Source organism: Triturus cristatus, chromosome 9 (assembly GCF_964204655.1).
Source record: "Triturus cristatus chromosome 9, aTriCri1.1, whole genome shotgun sequence".
In the NCBI taxonomy this organism is placed as follows: domain Eukaryota; kingdom Metazoa; phylum Chordata; class Amphibia; order Caudata; family Salamandridae; genus Triturus; species Triturus cristatus.
The window spans coordinates 70,212,531-70,233,541 of record NC_140592.1 but is presented as its reverse complement, the minus strand read 5'-3'; the positions used below and the strand labels follow the sequence as shown (position 1 = coordinate 70,233,541).

Here is a 21,011-nt window from a genome sequence, read left to right as displayed (position 1 = left end):
CTACATACCCCGTTGGTGACGGGTCTGAATTAATTTTTTTCAGTTTTTTATGGCCCCAGGGCCCACCATATGCCCACCTGGCGGTAGCCCAAATGCTTTTTCTTCATTGCTTCCCCAAGAGACCCCAGCTTCCAGGCCCGCAGCATGTAACCCGTATGGCATCAGCTAGTGGCGTAGGAAGGGGGTGTGATGGGTGCGGGTCTCCCCGGGTGTCATTACTTCCATTCTCATTCAATGTGGTGTAGCATAAACTAAGACATTGGCTGAGCTCTATAAGCTTTGCTTTCACACCAACGATTGCCGTAACTTAGTTTAGTCAGCCAGCGCTTGAATTTGAAAGAGCATGTTATTGTATACCAAGGGTGCCCCTATGATCCTGATGAAGACCCTCTTGTATGGAGTGAAATTGCCTACACCCACCCTGGGTCGAAACGTCGACAGCTCTGTGTTCTCTGTATTTAATGTGGACAACAGTGATAGATTCACCCTGTCCTGTTTTGACATTCTGTTCTTGTAAATAATTTAGCCTTGTCTAAGGCTGGTTAGGCCTTTTTATGCGTTTTTCATGTACACACTGTTCACTGCCGCCCTCCATCACTCACCCTCACTTTTGCACATTGATGCACCTATTCCTCCCTTTCCCTTTCTGGGGCACCTATGCAGAAATCCGCGTGATTGATGTGCTATGTTTGAAGATAATGCATTATATGTTCAATGTGATTAAATATTCTCAATCTGCTTAATAATTAGTTATAATTGATTTATCAGGTGATGTTGATGTTCATTTAATATTGCATTACCACTCAGCCTCTCTCCTACAGCTGCTTTTGCCTATGAGGCCGTAAATGCAGGAGGAAAATTCTGGCAGAGACTGTAGCACTTGGGCAGCCTATCATCCATAGACCCACGATCATCTAAATTGATCAGGCGGACAGTCTAGTAGGCGGATCGGGAAGGTAGACTAAGAGACAAGCTTGGTTCTGATCCAGAATTGTTTGGAGCATTGCCCACAATGTGTGCCATTGCTGATTCGGTGCTAGTCTCAAGTTGTGTCTTGCTGTGTTGAGACTACCATTGTCCCATGGTTTAGAAACTTTAGTGTCTTTCAGGGGCTTTACTTGAATATGGTTTTCATTGTAGTGCAGATGAAGGCAGCCACATCCTCCTTATGAAGCTGTGAAGGCATGTCACTGAACACACAGAAGTAGCAGATGTGTGTCAGAGACTAGTGATAGAGGTGAGTTTTGGTAGACATGCTGATTTTCTGTGGGAGGTCGCCCAGGAGGGAGCTCTTCAAGAATTATGATAATCAAGGGCCAAGTACAAGTGCCAGGAAGGATGTGGTGGAAAGATGGCTGTGGAAGGAGGTGACCTGGTTAGCAATGCTCAAGGATGTGGTAGAGAACCAGGAGAAAGTTATGAGTAACTGTTTAAAGGCTGGTGATCAGGTTGTTGGCTTAAGGCAAATCAGATAAAGTTATGGACTATAGCTGCTACTCTGGCTCCTGTTTAGGCTGATGATCAATGTGAATATGTTGATAATCCTGGGGAAGGCGGTCTTAATCTGTAGAGCAGAATTAAGCCAGGTGCCAACCATGTACACATTGAACTGTTTGAGGGATTTCCAGTGTTCTAAAGTAAACACAGGGTACCAGCACAAATTAAAGCACCAGAATACACTCAGAAAAAAACGATAAAAAGAAACAAATATAGTTTCTGGGGATTAAAATAAGTAGATGAAGGGCACTGAAATCCGGTTAGCAGCCACCAGCATCCTTCCACAACTCATGTCACCATGGTTCACAAAAAAGCCTTCCTCATTAGGGATCTTAACGTGCAATATTTATACTAAGTTAATATGTTAATATGGGTGAAAAGGTCTGTGTAGAGCATGGGTACTCACGAACATTTCCCCAGGGGCCCCCAAGTATGGTCTGTGGTGTGACCGAGGGCCACACTGATGCCATCAGGGTGGCAGTAGGGGGTTTGGGTGGGTCAGAGATTGTGTAAGAAGGTCTAAAAACATGGTAAATAAACAAGCAAGCATTTCTTTGCAGGTTAATAAATGCTTGCCCCTTTATTTAAAAAAAAAATCTGAATAGTAGTGCTCAACAACTAAACAGCAGCTTGTGCTGTTGTTCACCAAGGGGGCCGCATGTAAAGGTCATAAGGGCCGCAAGCGGGCCGTACTTTGAGGATCATTGGGCAGACCTGGAGGTATTTTTAATATCATCCATCTGGTTCCCTGCATAACCAGTTAATATTTTATATAAGAACTCCCATAACATCTTTGGTTGAGTCCGCCCAGGTAGTACCATCTTACCTGGGTGTGGAAAGACGCCTATGATGAAGCATGTCACTATTAGTGAGTGAGGCGTATTCTCCAATATCTTTGGATATCCCAACACCCAGAGCGGTTGTATACCATGATAAACCATTTTGTCAAGGAGCCTCGTAGCAAAACTAATTTTTGACAGTCTGTATATCCTGTTGGAGAACAGACAACAGCAGTTGCCTTGCGTGATAGAAGTAGAGTATCTTTAGCACCATGGAACTGGAAACAAGCACATTATATTTTCTGGGTTTGCAAAAGTATTACTGGCTGATTAACATGTGAAAATCTTATTGACAAATGTGGTAAGTGACCAACCTAATAGATGTGATCTCTAGGCAGCGTTTTGATCGTGGTGTATTCTGTCGATTCTGTTGAAGCTGTTCACTTACAAACATCTTGTTGACATTGTCTTCTGAAGCATCCTCCACTTGGGCACTGGTAGACTGTGGGTGCCTAGGTAACCTTTCAAAGAACAGCAACATTAGATAGTAAGTATGTGAAATCAGTGCTAGTTTTAGTAATATATGTGCTCCCAGGACTGATAGTGAAGCAGAGTAGATGAGGATTATCAAATACACAAACAGATTATGGAACTGACTCTGCTAACACTTCATTTACTACATCTAACTCATAGGAAGCACCTTGGGTGTCTCTTAGCATCATGTTTTAGCTTGTCTGTAGCATCACAGTAGGAATCAACATAGTTTAGATTGCAGAGGGGGTGCATCATTGAAATTCTGCCAGAAAGCACATTTTGAGGCATCTTGAACTGCTTTACCAGCTCAAGCATTTCCAATCTTTTTGCCTCTCTCTTTACCGGATAAGTATTTACCAACTGCAAATAGTGCAAGGGCTACATGATAATGGAAGGAAGGGAAAATGAAAATAAGAGTTTGAAGTAAAGACAAAAATAGAAAAACAAGTGAAAGAGCAAGCCAATTTGATATTTAGATTAAATAAATCATGAGTATTGCTTTCCAAATTTTCTAAACTATTTGCACATTAATTCATCCATTTATTAATAATTATTTTAGAGTAGGACATTACATGAAGAAAATGTTCATACGATTCCAAATATCATTACCTTTATGTATATTATAAAGCTATTAGTTAACTAAATCTTCAAAGCGACCGCGCAATATCAATTTCAACACAAGACCTTTGTAGAGCTCTCTGTAATCCATTGCCAGAAATGATTATGTCCTACTTGAATGGACAAAAAGGGCTAGAATTGCAATCAGCAGTATCATTGTGTATGAGAATTAGTAAAGATTATTTTAGACTGACCTCCATGTTGAATGTTCTTTAACATTGTTTGAAATGAACAATCAAAAGGGATGCATATAATTGATATTGTGTGCTTAACATATATTTGCTTTCTGAACTAGCAATCCATGCTTTCGAGATCAGAATGAGTAAAAGATATATTAAGAGTCTGAACTGCCCGCTACACTATACTGCCTCTTCAGTAGCTGTCGATTGGCTCTAACGAGTATTGAGAGAGATCTCGATGATCCGCTGCATCTTCCCATTTGTCTTTGACATGAAGACATTTAAAAAATAAAGCTTTGTGGGAAATTGAAATTGATGTTTGTAGTTGCTTGAAGGGACATTAACATTGTAATGTAGTTTTGTTCAAAGGGGCAGTAGTCATGTGTGAAAAACATCTCTAGAAATCCTGGATTACACCAAAGCAGAGTACACTTTGTGGTGTCTGGAATTTTAAAATTATGATAAATATCTGGCCATGCTCACATAACGCCTGCATGCCTACATTCTAATGCCTTCTTCGTCCAAACGTCATTAGTAAGCCTTCCTGAAAATCTACCAAATATTTAGTTCTGCAATTATAAGAATGTATTTTTCTCTGGCTCCTTGCCTGAGTTCCATTGTAGCATTTTCTCCCACACCTAAGCAGGCATGAGACATTTTTGCAATGACAGCCAATGTTTGGTAGTTTGCAATATAGTTGTGAACTACTACCAATTGCACCCTTGATATGTCAATCACAATACATTTACACCCAGCCCTCAATAAGGCACCTATTGCCTCTAAAATCTAGTGTACTCTACACAATAGATCCACTCACTGATTATTATTATAATTATTATTACTATTATTAATTATTTGGACACTTGGAATCGTGTGAATCGCTCCCGAAGGAGCATCTCAGCGCGGCGCTGCACAAGAGGAATGGGGAAGATCTCAAATATTTTACCACATTATTAGAACAGTTTGGCTGGTAGGTGGCTGGAATTTTCATTGGACTAATTTCCTTTTTCCCCCCTTAGTTTCCTACTGATGAACGATCTATAGCCCCAAAAAAAAGGGCTCATTTGCCTTTAGAGGATTCTTTGGCGAATGTGGGATGGCCGATGATGAAGCTTGACACCTGGGGTGTGTGTGAGGCGATCCCAAACCATTTTTTGCACACTTGTGTGAATTAGGGAATATTGGAAGTGGAAAGTGGCCAGTTAGTTTTTGCCCTTTTACTGAGGAAATACCTACACAGCAAAGTGCGATAAGCTCAAAGATAGGGCTAGTAATGTAGGGGTCCGTTTGTCTTTGTGTGGTTACGACAATCTAAAATAGCCAAGTCTTAAGACCCTTCTTGAGGGAAGTGAAGTTAAAGCAGGAGTGAATGCTTTGTCTGACAATCTCGAGCATCTAGAAGGGAGATAAGAATTTAATAGGGATGACAGATAAGCTGGCCGCGTCTTAAAGAGGGTGTTGTGTGTCAAACAACAGAGTTTAAAAATAACACGCTTCCTAATAGGCAACTAATGACGTTTTTTGAGGAGCTGAGAAGGCGAACATGAAGGGAGGTTACAGATTGGTTGAGCGGTGGTATTCTGAACAACCTGCAGTTTTGACAGCAGGCTATCATTTGCCCGAGGTCAGCAAATCATTCCCGAAGTCCAGGCAGCTGGTGATAAGAGCCTGGACCAGAGTCTTCCTTGCAGTATCAGGAAGCCAGGGCAGGGCTTTTTTTAGAGGCCTCAACGTAGCAAAAATGTGCCACAGGTGGACCCAACGTGATCTTTCATGGTGAGAGATTGATCCAGCCTCATGCCAAGATTTATTTACCACCTGCTTAGGTGTAGGGTCCATACCAAAGTGTATGGTCCACCAGTCACCTGACCATATCTCAGCAGCCTTACCAAAAAGCATGATCTCTGTCGTGTCGCTGTTCAATTGGAGATAGTTGTTCCTCATCCAGATGACTTCCAACATGCATCAGTTGCGACTTGAAAAAGTCTAAGCGGACTTATTGTGTTCGATTGGTAAGGAAGTCCATGAGGCAATGTAGCACCCTACCATATAGCCCTGCCTTGTGCAGTCTGCAGGTAAGAATAGAGTGGGAAACTGTGTCAAATGCTGCTGATAAATCCAACAGTACCAACATGACCGGAGTTCCCACATTGAGGGAGAGCCTGATATTATCTGACACAGCCAATAGCGCAGTCTCTGTCCAGTGAAGCTCTTTAAAACCTGATTGTGAGATATCCAGGATGCAGTTAGCTTCAAGAAAGGTAGAAAGTTGTTTATTAATAAACCTTTCTAATATTTTTCAAGGACAGGTAATAGTGAAATAGGTCTATGGTTGGAGGGATCTGTTGGCTAAGCAGTAGAATTTTTCAGCAGAATGCGTGCTAGAATTAGATAATGCACATGTGCAGTGGAACATATGAGTGTAGATCCACTCACTGATCCGTGCAGCATCTTACTGGTTAACGCACAGGTGAAGTGAAGAATATGAGTATAGATCCACTTGCTGATCAGTGCATACTGGATTGGATAATGCACAGTTGAAGTTAAGTATATGAGTATAGATCCACTCGCTGATCCATGCATACTGGTATGGGATAATGCACAGGTGAAGTTAAGAATATGAGAATAGATCCACTTGCTGGTCAGTGCATACTATGATTAAATAATGCACAGGTGAAGTTAAGAAGATGAGCATAGACCCACTCACTAATCAGTGCATATTGTTACTGGATAATGCACAGCTGAAGTCAATAATATCATATAGATCAACTCACTGATCAGTGCAGGTTCTTACAGGATAATGCACAAGTTAAGTGAAGAATATGAGTATAGATCCACTCGCTGGTCAGTGCATACTGTGATTGGATAATGCACAGGTAAAGTTAAGAAGATGAGCATAGACCCACTCTCGATCGGTGCATACTACTACTTCTTGACAATCCACAGGTGAAGTCAGGAATATGAGTATAGATCCATTCACTGATCAGTGCAGGATCTCACTGGATAATGCACAGGTGAAGGGAATAATATGAGGATAGGTCTATTCATTGATCAGTGCATACTGCGATTCGAAAAGGTACAAGTGAAATCAAGAATATGAATACAGATCCACTTGCTGATCAGTGCATACTGTAATTGGATAATGCACATGTGAAGTCAAGAATATGAGTATAGATCCACTCACTGATCAGTGCATCCTGTGATTGGGTAATGCACACATGAAGTCAAGAACATGAGTTTAGACCCACTCGCTGATCAAAGCATGAGTATAGTTCGACTCGCTGATCAGTGCAGGCTCTCACTGGAAAATGCACAGGTGAAGTGAAGAATATGAGCGTAGAGCCACTCGCTGATCAGCGCAGGACCTTACTGGATAATGCACAAGTTAAGTCAATAATATCAGTTTAGATCCACTCACTGATCAGTGCAGGATCTTACTGAATAATGCACAGGTAAAGGGAATAATATGAGTATAGATCTACTCGCTGATCAGTGCATTCCGTGATTGAATAATACACATGTGAAGTGAAGAACATGTGTATAGATCAACTCGCTGATCTGTTCAGGCTCTTACTGGATAATGCAAATGAGAAATCGAGAATATGAGCGTAGAGCCACTCGTTGATCAGTGCAGGATCTTACTGGATAAGGCACAGGTGAAGTGAAGAATATGTGTATAGACCAACTTGTTGATCAGTGTATGAGTATAGATCAACTTGCTGATCAGTGCAGGCTCTTACTGGATAATGGACAGGGGAAGTGAAGAATATGAGTCTAGATCCACTCGCTGATTAGTGCATTCTGTGATTGAATAATGCACATGTGAAGCCAAGAATGTGAGCATAGATCCACTCACTGATCAGTGCACACTGTGATTGGAGAATGCACAAGTGAAGTCAAGAATATGAGTCTAGATCCACTCGCTGATTAGTGCATTCTGTGATTGAATAATGCACATGTGAAGCCAAGAATGTGAGCATAGATCCACTCACTGATCAGTGCACGCTGTGATTGGAGAATGCACAAGTGAAGTCAAGAATATGAGTATAGATCCACTCAGTGATCAGTGCAGGATCTTACTGGCTAAGGCACAGGTGAAGTGAAGAATATGTGTATAGATCCACTCACTGATCTGTTCAGGCTCTTACTGGATAATGCACATGTGAAATCAAGAATATGAGCGTAGAGCCACTCGTTAATCAGTGCAGGATCCTACTGGATAATGGACAGGGGAAGTGAAGAATATGAGTGCCTTTGAACACAACTATATGTTGCATCATCTTTAGTTGTTGCACTGATCTGCATGATTTTATCTAGCTAAATCTACTATTCTACCTCCTCTTCCAGCAATGCGTGCTCTAGAGACAAGTACAAGTAATAGCATGTTGGGCTTACACAGTGGTATCCACTGTAATATGAGATGACATAATGATGGTGCACCTCTGACACACATCTGTTTCCACATCACAGCCTATAATCTGTCCTCAGAGCTTGCTTTCCCTTGAGCACAAAAACCCACTGGGCATAAACAACCGCTGGCACTGAATATGGACAGAGTACATTTTGCCACAAAAGACAAATGTTCGGTATCCAGTTCTACGATGGGAGTCTTCTCAAAATTTGGAAAATGTATATATGCCTAGTAAGTGCTTATAATCTTTCATAGATTATACTTTATTGTTTTTTACATATGCCTCTGTTGATAATGCCAGCACTGTAATCTTTTAAGAAAAAAATTAAATAACAAAAAAGGCCAAGGCGTGATTTTTTCTCAGATGAGCAAATGGTCCAGCAAGGACTCAAAAGTATTCAAAAACATGCAATAAATGTTACTGACTGGCACAATGTCCAGAGACTGTGATATGCAATGCCATAGAACTGTAATGTGGTTTCTTGGATGCACAGTCTTCCCATCTGTGCAACAAACACACTTCTGTCATTCTCCTAGCAGAGGCACGGGTGCGAATGAGACATTATCATGACCTCCCATTTTTACATAATTTGTAAAGACTAATGGGCACATTTACAAGGATTTAACGCCTCCGTAGCATAGTTTTTTGATGCTACGGCGGCTTTGTTTTCATTGCCATAATTACAAGTTGCCTCAAAGCCCAGTTAGTGGCATTTTTTAAGCATTAATGTCAATTTTTCACAGCGCCACTTCACTTAGCGTGACTTACCAAAAATGAGATGCAAGGTAGGCGTTCCCGTGAAAAATCTGCCGCAAAACACACAAAGCAATATTTACAAGAATTTCCTTGCACGTCGCTAAAAAAAAACCCTGCCTCTAAGTCACATTAGCGGCAGTTGCTTACCGCTAGGAAATACCTGGTCTTAAAAATTATGCTAACACACTTGTATAATAGAGGCCTCGTTTATGAGGTTTTGGCACAGGGCAGCGCTCCAAGGAATCTCGCTGCTATGCCGTGCATCAAAAGAAAAGGGAAGGAATGCGCCGTATCTATAAGGGGTGGTGTTAGATTCTGGCGGATTCACAGGTTTACGGTTTCTCATAAATCTGGCAATGTTTCAGATTCCATTGGTGTTGCATGGTAACACCCACAGCAACACCCATGGAATGCCCCTTTAATGCAGAGGTCTACGTGAAAGGGGCATATATTTACAAGACCATGAAAAGCCACGTAAAGTGGCTTTACGTGGCCTTGTAAATATGCCGTGGCACATTGTGCCACTGAAACGTCAGCAACAGGAAGCTGGAGATAGGGACCCACGGAAAGCCAGAGACTCTCTGGAGCCATCGGTTACCATGGAAGAAGTAGAGACATACAACCAGAAACCGTAGGGGGGCAGAGACGCCCAGCCAGGAGGTTCGTTGCTGGAGACAGGTGGCGCTCAGGTATTATAGCATTGATGAGGGCAAGCGCGTGCAGATAGCTTGAGCATCTTTCATAGTCTAGCACTTGAGCTGCCACACGTGGAGGTGTGCTGACAACGTGTCACCATCAATTAGGCCATGTGTGCGTGTCTATGGTTCTGTGGACACATGCCATAGTCACAAATGCAATGTGTTTAATGTCTACTGCGTAACTAATGTTCCTCATGTTTACAATCATTTTTGGACATATCTAGAATGCACAAACATGTAATTGATGGAACAACCACTGCCACTAGGGAATACTCAGATCAGGAGCACACATGATACATTGGGACAGTTAGACTTCCAACATGCGGGACAGTTCCATAATACCAGCACTATTTACACTCCAGGTCGTACAAGCGGGAGTGTGCACAATGTGCTAGGACAGGGAGCAGATCTACTGCCAGAGGATCACCCGCATTCACCTCTGGCAAGAGGAGGTCATAGCCCATTACATGCTTAAAAATGGGTCCATTGTCCGCCTCCTGAACCACATTGCACCTGGTCTGCAGCCCACATTCCCAGCGCTGCACCAACATCCCTCCACAGACCAAGCTACTCTCTGACCTCCACATACTGGTGTCAGGAACCTTTCAACATACCACGCTAGAGTGGCATGTGTATCACAGGCATCCTTCCCACTGTCCTGGATGCCAACATAAGCCTGGCAGCTAACAACAACGTCTCCAAGGGCATATCGTGAGTGTCATGGTGGAGATCTGCACTGCTATTGCCAGTGCAGACACACAATGAATGAATACCAAATACTGTCAAAGTTATGGCCTACACTGGCCCCAAGGTGTCTTGCATTGCTGTGAATGCAGGATACTTCTTCAATGGTTCTGTGCAACCTAGCATCTAATAACTTCTGCATCACCATGTGTCATAAAACATCTCACAGGGTCACATACATCCACTTTAATGTCCATGCCTCACACATTGAAACTGCAAATTCCCAATCAGAAATGTTAGAGGTAATCTATCATGAAAGGTCCGAGGCTGGTGTTGTCCAAAAATTGGTCGCACAGCGCTTTGTTTTGTCTGAACACACAGGGATGAGGCGTATGTACCATATTTATGGTGCATTCCTGTGCGTGCCCTTGGGCTGGTGCCAACAAATCTGGGCAGTGCCAGTGTCGGCACATTTGTGCCTTGTAGCAAGGGTGACTGCGCTGCATGGTGATTTATTCTGTGCATGAAGGGACACCTTGCAGCACAAAAATAATTAAGAAGCGGGAGTTGCCTCGTCCATGTGTTCTGCAGCATGCATCACACATGGAATGAGCTGAAATGCATGAGAACTAAACTAAAAGTCTCCTAGTCTTGCTTGTCTAAAGTCTAAAGTCGCACTATCAGAGCTGTCAAATTTGACACAGCCCCAGATATGTGAATCTGTAGCAGCATCAAAAGCTATGGATCTTGAGGTGGAACGTCCAACCCAACACCAATTGCCCACCCCTTCGCTAGAGCAGACTGCTGTGGTAAGGCAAATATGAACAAGGCGGCATAAATCAAGGTGAACTGGCTTTGCACAACCCTTTAAATATGTGGATGTTTTTAACACCACAAGAACACAAACAAAAGTGGTGTCCTATTGGCGTTTCTGCCATGTATGCATGTCCCCAAATCTTTGACAAAAGTAGTACATGCTTGGTTGACAGACGTGTGTGTCTCAACCCCATGACAGTGGTAGATACTTTACTGGAATGGGCTAAGTACTTGCCACATATATTGTCACACATACAACATATAGAAAAACAGTGTAACTTGTACCATTGCATGCATTGCCAATCAAAAATTGTGAAGTATGGTGCAGCATGCATCTGTGAAAGTTTGCATGCTAAGAGCCCCGACACATTCTGAACCAAAGACATCTTACCAATTGAAAGCCACATGCACTAGACGTGTCCCATGCCATAGCCATAGACTGTTGCCAGGCATGCAACAGCTAAAAGAAATTTTACAAATACTGGTGAAATACCTCTTAGCGTTATTTTATGAACCGCATTACATGTGAGTGTGACATTTTCATAGCCGAAATAAAAAAATGTGCACAGTACACGAGTTGTCAATGGAAATTCAACTCTAAACAGTTTGCGGTACAACAATTCAAACAAAGAACACTGGACTGCCACCTCCGGTCTGCAATGCTGCTTGTCAATTGCTCGCCAGTTTCTGCTCAGTTTTGCACTTGGCATCATGCCAGTGCTTCTTGGAGTTCGTCACTGTCGGTTTGACTTCTGCGACAGAGTTCACCGTGTAGACAATGGACTGCCAAATAGCGTTTTTGGGCACCAAAGAAACCTTGGAGGTGACGAAGGGCTGGTGTTGATGCTCTGTCACCTCCTCAATCAGGCTCTCATTCTTCTCCTGACTGTTTCTGCTTTTGTTTTCTCTTCCTCTTCCCATGGGACTCTGGCTGGTCATCCTGGCTGGGGGGGGAGGGATGGGGGGGGGGGGGGTTGTCCTGTGCCGAACTTGGTCCTGGCTGCTTCATTCTGCATTCAGGTAATATATTTTCCTTAGCAGCGTATTTGTAAGCTCTTTTTGCTTCTAGATGCTGAAAAGTGACATGAGGCTGACAAGAGTGAATTTTTTCCCCACTATTTGGTCGGCTGCACTTTTTTCATGCTAACCTGAATATGTTTATCACCTTGACACTATGAGCTAGTGTCATTTTTTGCAGCTGCTAGCTGATCCTAATTAAGGGAGGGGGGAGCTTGCAGAGTTTCACTTCGCAGAATTCTGCGGAGTTACAGAACAAGTCTGCCAAATTCCACCCCTGCAGCCGCTCCGCGCCTCTCACCTGCTGCTGGGGCCCCACTTGCTTGCCTCCACCATCACTCAGAGTGCAGACACAGCTTGGACAGGAGGTGTCCAAACTGGGAACAGCCAGGAAAGGCGATGCTCCCGTCAGTGCAAGGCTGCTCCTGTTGAGGCTGCACTCCACTGTCTTCCACGCCCTGCCCCGGTAGGAGTGGCCCACTGGTTAGAGCAAACAACTAGACCGCTGTCTAGACATGGAGAGCCACTGGCCAGTGGGCCACTCCTAACTGGGCAGGACCGGAAAGACAGTGGAGTGCAGCCTCGACTGGAGTGGCCTCCTGCTGGCAGCAGCATCACCTTTCCTGGTTGTTCCCGGTTTGGAGTCCTCCTAACCCAGCTGTGTCAGCGCTCTCAGTGACGGGGAGGTGAAACGAGTGGGGCTCCAGCAGGTGACAGGCAGGAAGCGGCTGTGGGGGTGGGTCCTGACCTGTGATGAGATGGGAGGGAGCAGCTCCGACTCTGGGGCCTGTCTGACCCTGTGTGCCTCAGTCTCGTGGGTTGAGTTCCTGCTCCTGAGTAACCCAGACCTCCGCGCCTGTCCCAACAACATTTACAGCCAGTGCTGTCATCTTCATCAGCCCCATCCGCAGGTGGGACTCTGGGTGTAGTATAAAGCACAGTGCATGCCATGGTGACACTCACAGCTCAGAGACGTTTTAACACATGGGCAAAGTGGGCTCTGGCCCAGGGCCCCAGCCTTTCAAGTGGCCCCCTTACAGAGCCAGTTCTGTTGAGTCTTGCCCTGATGACTTTGACTAATTTTTAAACAAATTCTTTTAAATACAGTTTACCTTTAATTTATTTTTAAAGTGGGTGATGTGTGAGAGTCTATTACGGGCACTTTGCAGACAAATGTCGTGTTTAGGTTTCATCAAACATCCATAAATATTTTTCTATTAGATCAAAACATGTATGGGAAATGGTAGGGGATCTCAAGAGATTATTTGCAGTAATATTAGTGAGTTGCTCCTGTGTTACAATATTGAAAACACACATCACTGTCCCTGAATTTTAGAAATAAACACATTTAGAATTTGGATGAGTGAGTCTGTGCATTTTCAGTGACCTGGCCAAAGATGGCATAATAGAGCTGAAACAGGATCAGAAATTCAAAACTGTTTTGAACAGGGGCCCCCAAAATCCGTTTGGCGCTGTGCCCCCAAATTCCTTAAGATGTCCCTGTCACAGCTGCCTGGGTTGATCCTCCGCAAACCGACGCCCGTCGAAACAAACACGTCATATATAAAATGCAAGCACCTCGGTAGCTTAAATTGGCTGGCTCTAGTTAGTAAAATCCCAAAACCGCTTCGGTCGAAAATGCAAGCAGCATTATTAGCCAGCACAGCTCAGCTACTGAAATATGCCAGGGCTTAGGAGTAAGACGTGAAATGTTGCTACTAAGGCATGCACTCCAGTGAGGTATGGCCGATCTGAACTGGGGAACGTGTCACATTCACCGCTCAGAGGCTCACGTCCACGGGCCGATGTCCTGCAAGTGGTAGTGATGTAATAAACGTAGTTAAACACTCAGGGCCTCGTTACCAGGTCAGATGCGTCACTCGCATTGGTGGGTAGCTTGTTTTTGTGCAGTAGAACAGTAGGATTGTGTGGTACAGAAACATTATTTAGCGCCATAGGAAGCCAATCTTTAGGGGTGGGCTGCGGGGCCGGCAAACTCCACCACGCGGCGGAGTTGTAGTTTTCCCTTGAACTCCGCGCTCCAAGCGGAGTGCGGAGTTGGCAAAATTCTGTGAACTCCGCCCGCGGAGTGAAGCCCACTGCCCACTGTTAATCATAATGCCATGTAGCGTCGTATTGTTAAATATGTCACAAACATAGCGTTAGGATTTGGCAATCGGCAGCGGTAAAAAAAAGTGCAGCTAAACAGCGTGAAAACTGCTTAGCGGCAATTCTTGTGTATATACCCCTCAGTGTCTTTCTTATAAAGTTCATGATAGGAAGATAGGGCCCGGTAAGCGCCTGTTTCAATATCTGTTTTTGATCGCTGACACCCCCAAACTTTTGCAAAAGAAGAGTCGTGAAGAAAAGTCTTCTCAGGATATTTTGGTGAAATTTCTTGCTTTTTTCCTGTTTGTGAACTCCAAGCCTTACGTGGTGGTCGCAAACAAAAACACCGTCAGAAGGCTTACCTAAATAGGTCAGGTCTTCAGAAGCTGTTGAGGCCACAGACCTACGATGCTCTCCTCCCAAAAGAATATTTTCAACATTGGAATCTAAGTGGTTTCCTTACAGCAGCATATGCCCCATTACCCTCAAATTTTCGATTATGCCTTAAGTCTGCTGCATACAGCCCATACCACAGAAACCACCTCGTTCCAAGAAAATAAATCTCTGGAGCTATGTACAGCCCTCTGTTCTGTTGGCCCCGCAGCTAGTGCCACACTATATACTAACCTATATAAAAAGAATGCACACTATCAAAAAAACAATTTTATGCAACCAGTCAAATTCCTGTGTTTGAATACTGCTTTTTGCCACGACCAATGGTGTTCTCCTCCACAGGCATACTTTAGATTGTTGAACATCACACTTTTGTGTCAGAAACGTGGTTACCACTGCAGAAGAACCTGCAACAATACCACCTGATGCTTTTTCACACAATCGGCAACATTTTGGTAGAGAGATACACGAACAAGAGAAAAGGTGCAGTGTCTAAAATTCTAGCAGACATTGAAAAAGATTTTTGGAATTTCTGCTTGGACAGAAACATCCTTATTCAGGCACAATAACTCCCAGAAATGATCTGAGTAGCATCAAGAACTCCAAGAACTGCAGGTTACGCTGGAAGATCTGCATGACAACATTTTGGTTCTCAAGTAGCAGGTACCCTGGCTTTTTAGTTGGTGATCAGACTTTGGGGTGGGCAAAGAATCCCCATCTGAATGACTGATCATGGAAACAGTTTCAATAGTTCCAAGGTTGATTTGGCTACTCGAGAAACACACACCATCCTTGTTTCTAATGACAATGCTGTGGCTCTCAGAGGCAAGGTCTACAGCCTTGCCCTAGATGGTTCCAGGTCTTCTTCATCTTGTCCATGTTGAGGAGTCCAAATGGAGAGCACAGCAAGCACATTCTTCAGGGTTACCTCCAGCTGCTAGCATGCGTGACTTCAAAGGTATGTTGACAGTCACATGACCTGTGACAAGCGTTTGCTTGATTGTCAGAGATTCCTTTTCTTGTTGGTTATTCATGTTAAGCGGTGGTCCTCAGCTCCAGCTCCATTATACAAAAGGAAGTTTCACAGACTCAGCTAGGATGAACAGGTTGGGTCTAAGGCGTTATTACAGATTAGCAGCTGGGATTGGGTGCATGTTTGTACTTGACGTGTACATTCTAAATCAGACTTGAACCTGTGCTACTGACAGATTGCAGTAAAGATGCTAGCTCAAAATCCAGCACTCTGTGTCATTCATCTAATCACGAATTGCCTTTAAGATAGTTAAAGGTAAAACATAACTTTTATAGTAGGATTTGCAAATCAGATTAATATGTGTCTTGCAGATGTTTGCTTGCTCTCTCTTCCATTTTACTTCTGTAACACCCAGCTCACAAAGGTATTTTCACATCTCAGTCAAATCAGATGTCCATGTGATGCTGTGAAATTTGCTAACTGAATTTCCATATGTGTGGTAGTATTTTTGGAATGAGAAAATCCGATCAAATCGGTTTGTAGGGAGAATTTCTCAGAGGGTCCAATGGGAAACATTAGTGAACGTCCTCAGAATGGACCCATTCTTGGGTATTCAAACCAGTTTATGAAGATAGATCCTATCTTTGAAATGTACAGAGATTTGCTCCTTTCAAGGGAAGCAGTAAATCAATTTTCAGGGTGGGACTGTGATTGGAACACCCACAAGACTGATGGGGCGCAGCGGAAGGGGTTGACGGTAATTCTCCATAGGCAAATGTGGTTTCTCCATAGAGAAAAACACATTAGATAATGTTAATGTTAATGTTATTGGCACTTATAGAGCGCAACTGCTACCCGAAGGTGTCCTGGCGCTGTATGTGATGTCCTGCAGTGTCCTGGGCATGGATGGGTTCAACTGGTCTTTAATGCGTAAATAACCATGTTTTCAGGGCCTTCCTAAAATCCAGAAGTTTTGTTGTGCATCTGAGATGTAAAGGGAGGTCAGTCCAAGCTTTGGCTGCTCCCAGTAGAAAACTTTGGCCACCCCAATTGGCTTTCTTAGCAATAGGAACAAAGAATAGTTTTGCTTCTGATGACCGCAATGTTCTTTTCGGTATATACCAGCGAAGGCGCTGAATCAGATGAGAGGGTCAATTTCCATGAAGGGACTTATGGACCATGCACATGGACTTAAATAGGATTCGCTTTTTGACAGGCAGCCAATGGAGCCTTTTAATCTCAGCCGAGATTGAGGCATATTTTGGAATGCCAGAGATCAATCTGGCGGCTGCATTCTGCAGGATTTGGAGTTTTTTCATAAACCCCTCCTGAATGTTTAGGTATAAGCTGTGACAGTAGTCCAATCTGGACATGGCCAGGGCTGTAATGACAATTTCTTTGCTGTCTTTAGGTAGTAAAGGCAAAATCTTTTTACATGATTTCAGTGTGTAAGATGTGGCAGAGACTATGGCGTTAACTTGATCTTTAAAAGAAAGCTTATTGTCAATTGTGACTCCTAGATTTTTGACTATGTAACTATGCTTAGTCATTTATTTTCACTATGCTAAAATATGTACCTGCACTTGGGATTAAATGGATATGCAGGTGAGTACTCCTGGAAATCTGCTGCTGTCACGGCTCATTCTTTAAGAATTTGTGAAACAATCTGTAATTTGCTGACAACATAGGAATAAGCCTCTCTGTAAATGTCCTACTTTCTCCAGGCCCTTTCGTGAACTGTTCACATCATGTGTAGGTTAAACTCCAAAATATATCAAATCCCATCTGCGGTCAGTAAATGCGGCCAAAAATATGACTGAGTTAGTTAGGAGAAACAAAAGTTTTTCAAGCCAAGAGAGTTTACATTTTACAATTTGCTCTACCTAAGGGGTTTGTGTTATGCTGCAGAAAAATGTCTTGTTCTCCTAAAGCTTGTTTCACTCACTGCTCACTCCAAAGTTCACTCACAGTGGGCGATTTTAGACACATTGAGAATGACATATCTCCTCTCAGCACCATTTCTAGACAGAGAACATCTTTCTCTGGTGATTGGTGCCCTGTAAATCAGCTTATCTTCCTGTCATCACACGGCGTCTTTCAGGTATTGAAATTCTGACTAACGTGAGAGCTCTTTATCACTAACATTGCTCACCTGGGCTAATGTCTCTGGCCTCGCCTCCACCCAGTTTAAAAGGGCTTTAGGTTGGCTTTGAATTTCCTGTACTTTGCAAGAGCGTTTGCTAGGCAGGGACATGATTTATTGATATTACTTCACAGACTGAAAAATTATTCTATTCAAGTGAAACGTCATGTTTACAATTCATCGACATAAATAAAAATGCCAATCATTACTATAGCACTAATCACAAAAAACCTTCCAACTGTAAAAACCATATAATTTTATATACCATGGAAAGTATGTTATATTTCAGCATAATCAGTCTTCAGAAGGTATATGAGGTCTTGAAATCAGTTACTGATACTCTGTACTAATTAAATTCTATAAAGATTAGAACGCACAAAACATTGTCAGTATCTGTAAAAGTAAAGACAAGAGGCGATATAGTCCGGCATCTAACTTTCCAACGGTGCAACTAGAAACCCTGGACTGAATACCCTGTTTTCCCAAAATGACTGAATTGTTTTCTTCTGCAAGTCAAGTGACTCATTCCACACAAAGTGAGCATTGAACAAAAGCTCAACTTATACATAGCTTAATGGAATATAATGCTGTCCCTTATCCTATAATTATGTTGATCACTTTTGTATGCAGTTGCGGCTGGTACCCTGAATATTTGATGGGACAACCACTGACCAAAAATGCCTTTAAGATCAGAATCAAAGCTGTCAGTCATGGCTCATTCTAAACAGTGTTTATAAAGACTGAGAGCTATGGCGTTGAGGCTGAAGGTAGTGCAAGTTTCTTACAGGGCTTGTCAGTGGCTCATAAGATAAATATAAAAATGTACTTACCCGCTGCATGTGCTGGCTCGCCTCCTCCGGTCCTCGTGCCTCCAGGCCAATGGCGTGGTCTGCAGCAATTCTCCACACCAATCCAGACACAGCTCTCATGCTGCTGATAATGTTCAGAAGCATGAGAGCAGCGCCAGGATTGGTTGGAGCGGCCTGCCTCGACGCTCCCTCAGACACTGGGGGCGTGTGCTTGCGCTCCACACAGCTGTCTAAAACAGCTGGGTGGAGAGGTTTAAAGTGCTCATGACAGGCTGGCCATCGCCAAACAGCTGGCCAAAGTGACAAGCGCATTTAAAACTGGAGTTAACACCACTACACTTCTGCCAATCAACAGCAGTGGCCCCACCCCCAAACATGGCTGGGAAAAGGGAAAAATAAAATGGTAATAAATCCATTTAATTATACAGTGCAGTTACCATATACCGTATTTTCAAAACATTGCTTCATAGTTTTCTGGGGCGTTATTTTAATGTCCTGTATCCATTTCTTTCTATGGGAATGTGTTCCTGTACCAGTGTTTGATAGTGTGTGGTGCTTGCCTTATTCCAAAACTGTGCTGTTGTACCCTGACCCTGTTTTGACACCTTTAAGGATGTAGTATCTTTTGAAGTGTATTTTGTGAATTTCAAATGTCTTACTCTTTTGTGGGTGTGTTTTTTGTAGTAGCATGCCCCTCAACCCCTCAAACTTAAATTTCACTCAACCTCTAGAGTATGCCTTTACAAGTTACAAGTTGGTATGGGTTCCACCAACTACCACTGTGATATCGCTCAGGATTGTTACCTAGAACGCATCTCACTTAAGTAGTGCTCAGCTGCAGGGTGATTTCAGGATAACTGGCTTTCTTTCTCAGCTACGCACATTGACAAAGACCTTGAGTGCCAGGTGTTTGGAAAACCTATTACCGGGCCTTGTCCTGGAAGTTAAATCCAGAAAACATATCATCTCATTGTGGTAGCTTGGTTTTACGCTAGTGCTAGAAGTGTTCCTATTCAGAAGTCCTGTAAGTACATTTAGCCATGCTAGGACTGGTATAAGCTGAAGAGCTTTTGATGGTGGCGACCGTTAAGCTTAGGGCCAGATGTAGGTAATCCACAAATAACGAATTCTTAATACCGAATTTTACCGATTCGGTATTAAGAAATCGGTATCGCTAATGTAGCTAATGAATCGGTAAAAAATACTGATTCCTTATTATTCCTTATTACTGAATCGGTAATACCGATTCGGTACTAAGGAATACCTACTCATTCATTCCTATGGGCTTGGAGGCCCACAGGAATGAATGTAAAGCCATTCTGTATTTGCGATTCGGTATTACCGAATCGGTAATTCCGGCAGGTATTTCAAGGGTGCCAGAGTGTCCAAAGGACACCCTGTTGCACCCCTGAAATGTGCCTGTGTGCACATGTGGCGCACATACTTGCCCTAAGGGCATGGATGTGTGCCACATGGCACTTAAAAAAAATGCAAAAGTGAATTTTTAAAGGAATTCGTTAATTACCACCAACTTGAAGTTGGTGGTAATTAACGAATTCTTAAAGCACATAAGCACTCTTTTATGTGCTTTCTACATTGCATTTACCGAATCTGTAAACACCGATTCGGTAAATACAGATTTGGTAAATACAGAATCATCACCTACATTAGGAATGGCTAAATACCGGTCAGGAACCCTGAAATTTACAGAATTTACAAAGTAAGGCCCCTAGACAAATGGGGGGATATTCTTTACTATTCTTATTCTATAGCTTTTGGTTTTATTATTTACTCGCATCCCATTGCTCTTCTCTGATTCCATTACTGAAGTGAAATGGATGAGACAAAGTGCTCTCAAGATGATGAATTCACCTAGGTGTCCAACTTTGATTCATGAGGGTTGGGTAAATCTCAAAATATCAGTCTTAATTTATCTACAGTGAGTCGAATGGGAATGTCTTTTATTGTCAGTGGTTAGCATACAATTCTGGTTCTTGTGGACCAGTCATTTGCACCCCTGAAACAGCCACGGATCAGGCACTTGCACTTCTTCCCACCCCTGTGCTCTTTAATCACACAAACATATGTGTATTAAATCAAGAGCCTAGGGGCCAAATGAGATATTGATGCAAGTGTGATTTCAGAGATCAGAGCCATGGTCCAAAGATCCATCTTCTGCTCCCTAAGCCCCCATTTCTACCAGGAAAACATTACAATACTGTGGTATGGTAACTTCAACACTGGACTATCAAAAAGCTCTCTACATGAGCATTGATTTGCATATAGCTGTCCTCTATCTGGAACGGCATATTGAGCAACATTATGATGAACTGGAATGTAGCCCAGAGTAATTACCAGTGTCTGATATTAATTCAATAATTCCACCCATCAAAGTTTTGCTTTTCTGAAGAGAGACAGCTTATGTGCGCTGGGTATGCCCATATATGGGTGCATAATGACTGTGCCATCGGACTCAAGCTGCCGGTCACTAATAAAGGCCCAAGTAGGATGAAACCAGTCAGGGATACTTGTCGTCCCTTCTAGAGGGCACTTGGACTGACAGTTTCAGCGGGACTGGTCATATAGGAGCAGGA

At 43.1% G+C, this 21,011-nt stretch overlaps 1 protein-coding gene across 1 annotated transcript in view; it reads right to left on the bottom strand.

The window, feature by feature from the left end:
• LOC146797410 (uncharacterized) overlaps window positions 1-21,011 on the bottom strand; it is a 122,991-nt gene that overhangs the window by 31,046 nt on the left and 70,934 nt on the right. Inside the window, exon 3 of the mRNA XM_085627552.1 lies at window positions 2,651-2,797. Within this exon, the coding sequence (XP_085483678.1) occupies window positions 2,651-2,797 (147 nt within the window). The remainder of the gene's footprint in view (window positions 1-2,650; window positions 2,798-21,011) is intronic.